The sequence below is a fragment of the Scylla paramamosain genome, chromosome 4 (assembly GCF_035594125.1).
Source record: "Scylla paramamosain isolate STU-SP2022 chromosome 4, ASM3559412v1, whole genome shotgun sequence".
Taxonomy (NCBI): domain Eukaryota; kingdom Metazoa; phylum Arthropoda; class Malacostraca; order Decapoda; family Portunidae; genus Scylla; species Scylla paramamosain.
Window position 1 is genome coordinate 30,962,027 of NC_087154.1, and position 13,315 is coordinate 30,975,341.

Sequence of the window (13,315 nt, forward strand, 5' to 3'; positions counted from 1 at the left end):
TCCTCCTCCTTCTCCCCTATTCCTCTTGTCCTTCCTCTCTCCTCCTACCACCCTTCCCTCCCTCGCTTCCTTTGGGATAGACTGGCGGGGCAGCAAAGGAAAGGGCGATTCCAAATAGATTCCTGAAAGCTAAGGTAGGCGATGATCCGGTCGTGGTGCTCTGCGTGATTCCAGACAGCAAACCTCAATGGGCAGAACAGATTCCAGGCTGATGTAGTACATTTCACGATTCCGGTTCCAAAAGAGGTGATGAATGGCACAGTTGTTAATCAGGATTTCAGACAAAGGGAGGGATGGTAAGGCGGAGGCGCTGCAGGATTCCAGGGTTCTTAAGGAATGGTGCAGTTGTTTCAGGGTTCCAGGGATGAATGATGGAGTTGTCTCGCAGGATTCCAGACGAAGCAATGAATGCTACAGGATTCCAGGGTGCGTAAAGAACGGCGTAGTTGAATTGTAGGACTCTTGAGGTTTGGTTTGGTTTGGTTTGGTTTGGTGTGGTTAGGTTAGGTTAGGTCAAGGAAAGGCGTGGTCGTATTCCAGGATAAAGGAAAGGATGATAGCGCTGTATTCCAGAATTCCAGATGAAGGGAAGGGTAATAGTGTTGTATTCCGAGATTCCAGATAAAGCAAAGGATTATAACACCGTGTTCCAGGATTCCAGATGTTAAAAGACGTGCTACAGCAGTGTTCCATGCTTCAAGGGACGGTGCATGGCGATGCGATGGTGTTCCAGGATTTCATAGATGATGAGGAATGGTGTGCAGTGCGCCAGAATTCGTTTTAATGGAGACTGGAATGGTAGTGCTACACAGCGTTCCAGGACATTCCAGCAGGGGCGAAGGATGGTACAAGTGGCATGACAAGGAGTTGTGTGTAAGGCTTTCCAGTATTTCTTTCATGTACAAGAATACTAAATGACATCTTTACTTGAAAAAATAACACTGGGACGGCTATTATGAAGTACGATATCGTCAAACAATTACCTGAAACGCAACGGGAGTATTTATTTATAAAAGTATGTTATATAATGGTATTTACTTGTGTGTAAGCTTAACCATCCTTATTTTCCCTTCTTATTTATCCCTCTTTTGATACCGTTTGAAGTGAAGAGAGCAAGAATACGACGTTCCAGGTAAATCCACAGGTCATAAGTAGCAACACAATGAATGGCAGAGCGTTCCAAACATATTACATCAGATTGAACGGCAGCGCAGGTAGAGATTATGTTCCGAGGAAGAGCAGAAAGGGAACACGCAATAATGTAAGAAACTAACGGTGGAAAACTTGTAATATGAGAGACGACGACGCACAGCGGGTCACGACGGATGCCAAAAGGTAAGGGAATAACAAAAGATGACGCAAGACTGACAGGGTACAACGGCAGGGAGGAAGAGAAACGAGGCGCGAGGGATAACGAAGGATACCAAGAGAGAGAGAGAGAGAGAGAGAGAGAGAGAGAGAGAGAGAGAGAGAGAGAGAGAGAGAGAGAGAGAGAGAGAGAGAGAGAGAGAGAGAGAGAGAGAGAGAGAAAACAGAATAACATAAGATGGCGCGAGTGACAGGGTACAACGGCAGGGAGGAAGAGAAACGAGGCGCGAGGGATAACGAAGGATACCAAAAAGATAACAGGATAACAAAAGATAACACAACGACAAGGCAAACCAGAGACGACGCACAAGATGAACAAAGATACCAAAAGATAACAAATAACAAAAAGATGACGCGGCAGTGATGGCGTAAGTACAACGACAAGGCGGAATAACAACAAAGGGATATTAGGCTTACAATAACACCGCAATAAGGTGGAGCGTTCACAACAAGACTGCCAACAAAGGAATATTACGGTTACAATAACGCGGCAATAATGCTGTGTGTTCAAAGCAAGACTGCCTCCCACTCCAGGCCAATATAGCATAGGAGCAGCAAGAGGCGGCAGCATTACTAAGACGGAGTTACGGGGCCACAACACTGATATAGGGCGCGGCTTCTGGGATAACCATTGAAATTCCGTTTAGCAGTAGAGACGTGACGGCTGAGGCAGACAAAACAAAGCCGCCCATCATAGCAGGGACAAAAATGGTCGATTGTAGCCAGGTAGAAGAGATGAATAAACAAAGATTACTGGACTGGGAAGGGCGAGAAAGTGATGGCTGATAATTGCTAAGAAAATACAGTACAAATGATAAATACATGGAAGGGTACTATAGTGAAGAGAACAAGAAAGAAATGGTTGGTTCTTAGTAGATACTATGAATACACAAAAGGGTACGGTAGTGGTGAAAACAAGAGAGAAACGGTTGGTTCTTGGTAAATACGATAGATAAATAAAAAATGATACGGCAGTGGTAGGAACTAGAGATAAAATGTTGATTCTTGGTGGTCGGTACAACAAATAAAGACCATTGTAGTGGAAAGGAGAAGAGATAAGATGCTGATTCCCGGTAGCTACAATAGATGAATACAAAAAAAAAAGAGAGTGGTACAAACAGGATATAAAATGTCGGTTCTCAGTACGTATAACAGATGCATACAAAGAATATTCCAGTGGAAACAGCAACATAAAAACGACCGTCTCTTGAAAAATGTAGACATGAATAAAAATACAAGAGAATATTGCTGTTGAAAATAGCAGAGAAAAATGGTGAACTCGGCTTAACATGAACGGGTAATGGATAAAATGAAAATAAATACTGCAGTAAAAGCAAGACAATACACGAAGAGGAAAATAAAAAAAGATAAAAAAAATACAGTAGGAAAAATTACAACTTAGGAAATATACAAGATAAATTAATGGAAAAAAAACAAACAAAAAAAACCAAACAGATATTGAAATAGGGAAAGACGAAACGGTAAACGGAAAAAAATAAGAGATACGAACGAAAAAAAAAAAATAAATAAATAAACACAAGAAGGACTGAAATGTTATGTAAAAAGAAACTGCAAGATATGTTTGGCTGGCTCTCGTGTTGATAACAATTACTTCAAAGCTTTCATGTCCCTCCTCCTCCTCCTCCTCCTCCTCCTCCTCCTGCCATGTCGCTGTGAATAAAATAAATACAAATAGAAGGGAAGATGACAAAGAGATATTTAGAGAGAGAGAGAGAGAGAGAGAGAGAGAGAGAGAGAGAGAGAGAGAGAGAGAGAGAGAGAGAGAGAGAGAGAGAGAGAGAGAGAGAGAGAGAGAGAGAGAGAGAGAGAGAAAGAGAGTAATTTTTCTTCATTTTTATCTCCATCTTCCTCTCCCTTCGACCAAAAGTGCTTAAGGGACTCTAAAAAAACATTACTGCAATGCCTAAAAAAATATAAATAAATAAATAAAAAATCCAAGTCAGCCTCCCATTAATTCCATTACGAAGCCATTTACACATTAACCTACATTTCTCTTCCCTCATTTAAGTCTCATCTAACTCCGGCCACGCGCTCCTCTCCCTCACCCTTCCCTTCCTTGACACTCATCTCCTCCCCTGTGACCTCAATCCCACTAATTTTTTTTTTTTTTCACACTTCCATTATTAATCTAGCTTTATTTTTCCCTCCTCACTAGCTAATATCCGTCTCTTCCTTTCCGTGTGTTCAGTTCCATATCCTCCAGCAAAGAAGACATTTATGATAACTTCCATTCCAGTTTTCCAGTTTCCATTAACCAATACTTCATATTTTTTCTTTTTCGGTATTAATTTGACTTCCTCTACTTAAGTCTCGCGCGGTTCAGTGACCTCTCCTGCCTCCAGCTCAGTTCTTTTTATCACTAAGTATTCATCCATACTCATAATTTTCATTCCCTGTTATTATTATTATCATTATTATTATTATTGTTATTGTTACCTTCCATCATCATTTTCTTTACCTTCCGTATTTATCTAATCCTCTATACTTCACCTTCATCATTAGCTAACTCTATTCAGATTCAGTAACTTCCCTTGCCTGACTCGAGCTCTTCCACCTTCAAGTATATTCATGTATGATTAAAAGTTTCCATCCCTATTACGTATTACTTCCATCATCAATCCACTTTTCTCTCTCTCTCTCTCTCTCTCTCTCTCTCTCTTCAATAGTAATTTCAGTCCACCTGCTTCTCCGTCCTCATTAGCTAACACCATCCAATAACTTCTTTTTCTTTACTTCCCTTGGCTTCAGATCCCTTCCTCTATAAAGTGTATTCATTTATTCTGATAATTTCCACCCCACTTCCCCGATTAAGTATTATCTCCATCATCACTCCACATTTATTTTTTCCCCTCTAGTAGTAATTTAATTCCCTCTACTTCTCCCATATTAGCCAACACTGCTCGGTAATTTCCCTTGCCTTCACCAGCTCCTCCTCCTCCTCCTCCTCCTCCTCCTCCAGCAGCCAAGTAGCTATTTACGATAATAATTTCCACCCTACTTCACCATTTTCCAGCCCGTGTCCTTCGCCACATTTCCCTAAAGCCAGGACATTTCCATTCCAGACCAACACCCTTGTCTGGAATGCCTCCTTTCCTCCATACAACCTTAATCAACCATACTCACTCCAGGCGTTCTTTACTCACCCATACATCCTCCATTTCTCTCGCTATTCCCGCCTTTCATTACCACTCTATATAGTCTTGCCCTTTTTTTATGGTTCTGTCTATCTCGTCTATCTCTTTCTCTTCCTTCATTCTCTTCTAGTCGTTTCCTCGTATATCGTCCAGTTCCCTTTCTATTTCCTGCCTCCACTGCCATAACCTTCCTGTCGTGTTATGGGTTATAGCTCCATTTCTTCCCATATATTCTCCACTTCTCCTTCTATTTCCTATCACCGTGGCCACCTCCGTCCATTCAGTACCTTTATAGTTCTGTTCCTTTCCACCCCTTCACTCCTTCACCAGTATCATTAACCTTCTCCCTTCCATTTCCCTTCCCTTCATCCTTTCTCCTCCTCCACCAGTTGCCCTTGTTTCTGCCCTCCCATTCCAGATCCTCCTCCTCTTCCTCCTCACTCCTCTTATCTCTCGCGCCATCACCTCCACCGTCACCAGTTGCGTCACGTCCTCATCGCTCAATAACTACTACAGCAAAATTCTGAGCCTGTGACAACGATAAGTATTTTTTTCGTGCTTTTTTTTTTCTGGCGTTCCTGAAATGAAAGTGAATGTTATCTCCCTATATTCTTCCTTTCATGTGAGGTGCCAGGTCTCTCTCTCTCTCTCTCTCTCTCTCTCTCTCTCTCTCTCTCTCTCTCTCTCTCTCTCTCTCTCTCTCTGGGCTGTATCAAATGACCGTCCAAGGCATAATGATTAGTTTGGTCCTTCCCTCCTCACACGGCAGAACGGTTCTCCATCCTTCATTTTCCTTCCCTTCTCTCCTTCATTTCCTGCCTCCCTTCCACTTTCCACCTTCCACCTCTCCCTTCCTCCCCATCACGTCGGCTCCCCTTCTATTTCCCCTCTCCCTTCCTCCACATAACGACAGGTCACTTTTTTTCCCCTTCACTGCCTCTCTCTCTCTCTCTCTCTCTCTCTCTCTCTCTCTCTCTCTCTCTCTCTCTCTCTCTCTCTTGTTCAGCAGAATTTCAAAGCTTTAAAGGCCATAAAATGACAAAGTGAGAGAGAGAGAGAGAGAGAGAGAGAGAGAGAGAGAGAGAGAGAGAGAGAGAGAGAGAGAGAGAGAGAGAGAGTGGGCGTGGCATGATAACGTCACGTGTTTCTTGAGCTCTGATTGGTTCAATAGTCGCTGACGTCATCCTGTAAACAGAGAGAGAGAGAGAGAGAGAGAGAGAGAGAGAGAGAGAGAGAGAGAGAGAGAGAGAGAGAGAGAGAGAGAGAGAGAGAGAGAGAGAGAGAGAGAGAGAGAGAGAGAGAGAGAGAGACGGCATTCGCATCCCATTACAATAACATCACCATAGCTATAAATACAATCAGCACCACCATTACCATCACCATCTCTCTCTCTCTCTCTCTCTCTCTCTCTCTCTCTCTCTCTCTCTCTCTCTCTCTCTCTCTCTTACACACACACACACCATTAACATCACTATCACCACCACCACCACCATCATCACCACCACCACCACCACCACCACCACCTCACTTTGTCATCACCATCATCATCCTATCACCACTTCGCACTATTATCCCCCCCTCCTCGCCACCACCACCACCACCACCACCACCACCACCACTCTGGCGACCTTCCAGCACCGGTAACTTACTACGCCAGCCATAAAAAATAAGGGAAAAGGGGCCAGAAAGAGGAGAAAAATATTGGAAAGCACGCACCGTCAGCCAGCGCCGAAAGGTTACTGGGGGAAGGGAAGTGGAAAATACTACAACACACAAACGAGCTCAAATAAAAATGGAACATGGCGAGAAAAGAAAAGAAGAAGAATAAAAAAAAAGGAGTAAAGAGAAGAGAGGGGAGAGAAAAAAGTGGGATTTTTTTTTTGTATTTTGTTGATGAGTGATTTGTTATTATTATTATTATTATTATTATTATTATTATTATTATTATTATTATTATCACTATGCTTTATATTTTAGTGTTCTGGTAAATAATAGTGGTGGTTATAGTGGTGATGAATTGTAGGTGCAGTGGTGGTGGCGGTGGTGGTACTACTACTACTACTACTACTATTACTACTACTATTACTACTACTACTACTACTACTACTACTACTACTACTACTACTACTACTACTATTACTGATGATGATGATGATATTCCACAACTTTTTTCTAGTTCTACTCCCGCTACAACAACAACAACAACAACAACAACAACAACAACAACAATAACTACTACTACTACTACTACTACTACTACTATAAACTACATCATACAACAAAATTAATTAAAGTCACTCACCTACCACACAAACCATCGAAGAAAAAAATTACTAATCGTATCAATTTAGCGCTCAGTCTTGTAATTATAACCGAATTTATGAAGGAAGGAATCAAAACTAACGAGGACATGTTTTTTTGTTGCTGTTTTTCTATTTATTTTTCTATTTATTTATTTATTTTTTTACGGCGTCAACTTTTGCCGCGACGCTTGCAATTAGTGGGAATAAAACGTGTCTCATAATTATTAAGCGTGTGACAGTGAGCCGCGACCCAGGTGGTGGTGGTGGTGGTGGTGGTGGTGATGGTGGTGGTGGTGGTAAAAATGATGACAACGGTAGCGATGATGATGATAATAATAAAGGTAATAATCATGAAGGTTCTGATTGTGAAGATTATAGTGAAGAACGTAGGGATGATGATGATGATGATGATGATGATGATGATGATGATGATGATGATGATGATGATGGTGATGATGACGGTTAAGGTTAAGATGGAATAATTAATGATACTAATGATGATGATGATAACGACTACAACGATTTCGACACTTAATTCATTTCCAGGAAGACAAAACACAAACATAAAAGAAAAAAAGATGATAATAAATATAATGATAATATAGTCATGCAAAAATTGAACGAAATCATAAAAAAAAACACACATTGCAAACTGACTAAATAGGCTCAACTGATAAACAACAACAAAAACAACTAAATCCCCAAAACAAGTCGCACACACACACACACACACACACACACACACCCGTTGAAACCCACACTAAACACGACCTTACCTTACCTGACCTCTGACCCCTGACCCTTCACCCCTGAGTGACCCACGCGCCTAGCTGATTTACGGCATAATGGGGTCCCTCATAATAACCCATGCACTTAATGACCTCTAAGAACGTGGCCAGTGACACCGCGTGACCCCAAGAGTGAGAGATGTGGGTAAAAGTATCGAGAAAGGAGTAATATTTTAGTAATAAGTGTGGAATTATTGAGTAGCTATCTGACCCCATTCTGAAACACTTTTGGTCCGCATCTCGACTGTTTTTTAATGGTCTCTATACAGTTGAAGTGACAGTTTTTTTTAAGGGTGTTTTTATGGTTCTAGTGACTGACTAATAAGATATCTACATTATTAACAGGAGAAACACTCTTTTTGAGAACTCCTGCTAATCATTGCTGTGGCTTTTGAAAATAGTCGTGGTGAGAGAGCAAAGCGTTTCTGAATACGAGCCATTGTGTTCATTTTAAGGCGCCTTTACACTAGCACATCTCCCGTCAATTTTTTTCGTCAACTTTCTGAAAATCGACAGTTTTTTGAGCGCGCCCCGTCACACACGCACGGCCGTTTGTTTACAATTCCTTCGACACCTCTTTTAAGACAGGTGTCATTTCTGTGCTCCCAGAGACAGCAGTGGCTTCTTAGGTTCTCTATAAGAAATTCCGCAGAGAGACGTGTCCACTGAGGCTGATTCATGGCATCCAGCGTGCAGGAATAGAAAACAGAGACCTTCCAAATGTGTAAACGTCTATCGAGTCATGCGAACCACTGTTTACTGTCATATATCCACAAATTAAATGTAATGACATGTGAAATTAAGCGATTTTATTTATTTATTTTTCTTAAATCTATGTAATCTGAGTTTTTTTTTTCAACAATAAGGTTTACTTAAGCATATCTTTATATTATAACCAAATGTTGACGACAATCCTCTTCTGTGGAGACGATCACTTCCATTTGACGATGCAGACAGGGAAGAGACGACGAAGGAGGTAAAAGTTGACGGAAACAGGAGATGACAATGGAAGTTCACGAAAAAATGTCCTGGGGTGACGGCGCCTTTACGACTAATTCCCTAACTCATCATCTACGAGAGAGAGAGAGAGAGAGAGAGAGAGAGAGAGAGAGAGAGAGAGAGAGAGAGAGAGAGAGAGAGAGAGAGAGAGAGAGAGAGAGAGAGAGAGAGAGAGAGAGAGAGAGAGAGAATGTAGAAGAGGAAAGAAGAACAAGTCTGAAATGGAAAAAAAAGGGGAATATAAAGAAAGGACATGATAAGTGGACAGCGAAATAAAAAGTTGAGAATTATAAAGAACACCGATCAGGAATGAAATACGCACAAGCTCCATCCTCACAACACAACACCTCGGCAGCGTCCCTCAGATGGGCGAGCGAGTTACCTTCACCATCTATAACTCAGGTGATAATCAACCACCCAGAGAGAGGAAGATGGATGGACAGGAGAAAATTATAGTGGATGGTGGAGAAAATTATGTCCATATTAGCAAATGTCTCTGAGCGCTATCCCGACTACTTCTTAGGCTCATAGTGCAAGTTACTGGGGATCTCAAGGTGTTTTCATGATTCTTAAAAATTCCGTATACCGTTAGTGGGAAAGAGACCGGATCAATAAACATCTCAGCTTCTTATGTAACTACTTTTAAGGCTCAGTGGAAGTTACTGGGCATCTCAAGAGTGACCTTTAAGAGTATGTAGTCCTGGTGAGAGAAGAGAAGGTTTAAGATTACGAATCATCTCATACTACGAAATCTGGGTAGTATGGTTCGTCAGAAGAGAGATGCTCACCATTTCGCTACTACCAGGAAAAAGAACTGTGAGAACTCCCTGTAATCATCCTGGCGGCCTTTGAAAATAGTCCTGGTGAAAGAAGAAGAAGAAGAAGAAGAAGAAGAAGAAGAAGAAGAAGAAGAAGAAGAAGAAGAAGAAGAAGAAGAAGAAGAAGAAGAAGAAGAAGAAGAAGAAGAAGAAGAAGAAGAAGAAGAAGAAGAAGAAGAAGAAGAAGAAGAAGAAGAAGAAGAAGAAGAAGAAGAAGAAGAAGAAGAAGAAGAAGAAGAAGAAGAAGAAAAAGGGTTATAAACATGAGCCTATGCATCACCTTATACTAACAAGGATTCGAACCCAAGGTAGAACAGCCAGACAGAAGACAAGATGCTCACCACTTCACCTCCTTTCACTACCTCCCAACCCGGATGTATAGAACCTACAGAACCTCAAAACCCACACCAGTCTGACCTACAAACCCAATTAGTGGAGATTGTTATTTGACCTTTAGGACTTAAGAGCGCCTCACCCTTACCACCTCACGACCTTCACTGAGCGTTGTCCATTGACCCAAAAATCTCCCCAATCTATAACTTTTTTTTTTTTTCACCTGTAAATTCAACACGACGGGCTCAAGGACTCACCTCCCTGTAGCTGGCTGGCCTGTTAGGTTAGGGGCACCACACTTCCTCATTCACTCACTCGTTAGATTAGGTTAAGACTCACTCATTCGTTACCTCATTCAGATCATAGTAAGAATAGGTATTTTTGGATCTCCCGCTCATTGTTAAGTTATATTAGCTTACTCATTCACCCCCTAACTCATTCATTTATTTTTCACTCGTTAAGTTATGCTCCCTTACTCACTCACTCATGTAATTACCTGTTTGTGTTGTTACCTTTGTTATTCGTTATATTAGGGTAGATCAAGTCACTCACTCACTCATTTACTAACTCACTCACTCACTCACCTCTTTCTGCTGTTGCCTTTGTTGTTCGTTAGTAGGGTAGATCAAGCACTCACTCACTCACTCACTCATTCACTCACTCACTCACTCACTTACTCACTCACTCACTCACCTCTCGCTCGTTGTTGCCGAAGGATATTCCGAGGTTGGGCATGGCTCGGAGGATGGCCACGAGGGACTGGATGGTGTTGGAATAAACCACCGGCCGGTACTGCTTGAAGTCCTCGGGGGTAAAACCAGACTCGTGGATGATTCTGTTGAGGAAGAGAAGAATGGTCAATACGCAGTGATGGAAGATTGTAAGGGAGAGAAGAGGAGGTAAAAAGGTTAATATGTGGTGGAAGATTGTATAGGGAGAGAAGAGGAGGGAGAGAGAAGCTAATATTTGGTGGTGGAGATTCTGGAGACAGGGAGGGCAAAAAATAGCTAATATGTGGTGGTGGAATATTGTAAAGAAGAAGAGGAAGGAAGAGTTAATATGTTGTGTTTGTGTGTGTGTGTGTGTTTTTTTTTTCCTGTGAGGGAGAGGGAGAAATGAAAGTCAGTAAGTGGAGTGAGATGATGATTCTGTGAGGGAGGAGAGGAAGACAGAGTTAATATGGAAAGTCTGTGCGTTATTCTGTGAGGGAGAGGAAAGAGGAAGAAAGTGTTAACATGTGGTGGTATACAGAAAACAACTGGTGCCTTCATGGGTATTTCCAGGATTCCAGTGACAGCTTCCAAAAAGGATTCTGCACCTTCAAGAAAAAAAAAAAAGAAACACCACCAACAGAGATGTATGTAATATTCAAATGCATCTACAAGAAAGAAAGAGATAAAAAAAAAAAAAAGAATAGATTTTGCAAACTAGCCAGTATAATGTTTGAAGGTGATTGAAGGGCACGAAAAAATGCATGAGAGAGAGAGAGAGAGAGAGAGAGAGAGAGAGAGAGAGAGAGAGAGAGAGAGAGAGAGAGAGAGAGAGAGAGAGAGAGAGAGAGAGAGAGAACCCGGCTAATCATCTGAGTGGCCTTTGAAAATAATCTTAATCAAAGGTCATGGCGTTTTAAGAACAGACGCCTCCATCTTACAATAACCTCATAACAAGGAAATTTAATCGTGTGCAAAATTTACGACCAATTTAGTGCAAGTCAGGATATTACTCCCGACAACGTTAAAAAAGAGAGAGAAAAAAAAAGTAAATGTGTCGCTTAATTAATCAAGGTGAGAAAAAAATATATATATATAAACATAAAACAGCCAGGCGGTCATGAAAGCAAAGGAATATGCCTGATCAATTTTTTTTTAAGCCTATTGGAAATTTGTGAATAAGAAAATAAAGAAAATGGCTTCCTTTGCCGATTTCGTGACTTCTAGGGGAGAGAGAGAGAGAGAGAGAGAGAGAGAGAGAGAGAGAGAGAGAGAGAGAGAGAGAGAGAGAGAGAGAGAGAGAGAGAGAGAGAGAGATTCTGCAAATCTTACGAATATTCTACCAGTGACGTATTTTCAGTGACATTTTTACAGACTTAGCTACTAAAAACTTTTATGCGCGGCCTCTCTCTCTCTCTCTCTCTCTCTCTCTCTCTCTCTCTCTCTCTCTCTCTCTCTCTGTACTGTTCTGGGTACGATAAATAAATACGAGAGAGAGAGAGAGAGAGAGAGAGAGAGAGAGAGAGAGAGAGAGAGAGAGAGAGAGAGAGAGAGAGAGAGAGAGAGAGAGAGAGAGAGAGAGAGAGAGAGATTCCCTTCATTTTTTCCTCCCTCGTTCCTCTCATATAACAAATCTTTCCTCCTCCATGTTCTTTTCATCATGGCGTCACTCCGTTTGTTTGCTCTCCTCCTCCTCCTCCTCCTCCTCCCCAACCTCCTCCTCCTCCTCCTCCTCCTCCTCCTCCTCCTCCTCCTCCTCCTCTTCAACCGCCTCTAGCAGCTTCATTATTTTCCTCTAGAATGTTTTTTCTTGGTAATACAGTTCATGAATAATTTTTTTCTTCATTTTTTCTGTATATCATTTTTCTTCTTTTCCTTCTCCCTCACTGATCTCCTCCTCCTCCTCCTCCTCCTCCTCCTCCTCCTCCTCCTCCTCCTCCTCCTCGGTTCTCGGTAGTACAATAAGCAAAAATGTTAACCTGTTTTTCTTTGTTTTTTTCTTCCCGGTTTCTTTTCCCTGGTGGCAAAGTTCGTTTTTTTTATTTATCATTTCTTTCTCCCATGTCTCATTTCATTTATTTTTAATCGTCTACCACAAACAATCAGCCGAACAGCACTTTATAAATCTCACCCCCAACTTCTCTCTCTCTCTCTCTCTCTCTCTCTCTCTCTCTCTCTCTCTCTCTCTCTCTCTCTCTCTCTCTCTCTCTCTGCAGCCATTCACTCTCAAGCCTTTGACGAATATGACATTTAATTTACTAATTCATATTTTACTTTAAAAATTTGCCCTTTTATCACTGCACACACCCTCCTCTCTCCCTCTCTCTCAGGCAGTGGGAGACGAAAATAGTGACGGAAAGGGAATGTCCAACAGACAGACAGACAGACACAAAGTAACAATGCAAAGGACAGGAAGTGTAAGGAAAGAACAGACTGACATGCTGATAGACGGACACGAGAAAGCGAGAGAGAGAGAGAGAGAGAGAGAGAGAGAGAGAGAGAGAGAGAGAGAGAGAGAGAGAGAGAGAGAGAGAGAGAGAGAGAGAGAGAGAGAGAGAGAGAGAGAGAGAGAGAGTCAAACTGATAGTGATTGTGGTTGTGTCTAATGGAAGAGAAGGAGGAAGAGTGAGGGGAAAGTGAGGGGAAGGGTAGAAAAAGGGAGAGTAAATAGAAAAAGAGGATGCTTAGGGTCAGAAGGGCGCTGGAAGGTCAAGGTGTGGAAGGATGAAAGAAGGGAGGAAGGATAGATGGAGGAAGCGAAGGGAAAGGAAGGGAAGGGAAGTGAGGGAGAAGGAAATGGAGGAAGGAAGGATGGTAGAGAAAGGTGTGATGGTAGGAGAG

General features: G+C 41.9%; 1 protein-coding gene across 5 annotated transcripts in view; it reads right to left on the reverse strand.

Moving 5' to 3' along the window:
* LOC135099991 (guanine nucleotide-binding protein G(o) subunit alpha) overlaps window positions 1–13,315 on the reverse strand; it is a 228,984-nt gene that overhangs the window by 70,198 nt on the left and 145,471 nt on the right. For all 5 annotated transcript variants that reach the window (XM_064002799.1, XM_064002798.1, XM_064002802.1 and 2 more), the window contains one exon: window positions 10,458–10,599. In XM_064002799.1, the coding sequence (XP_063858869.1) occupies window positions 10,458–10,599 (142 nt within the window). The remainder of the gene's footprint in view (window positions 1–10,457; window positions 10,600–13,315) is intronic.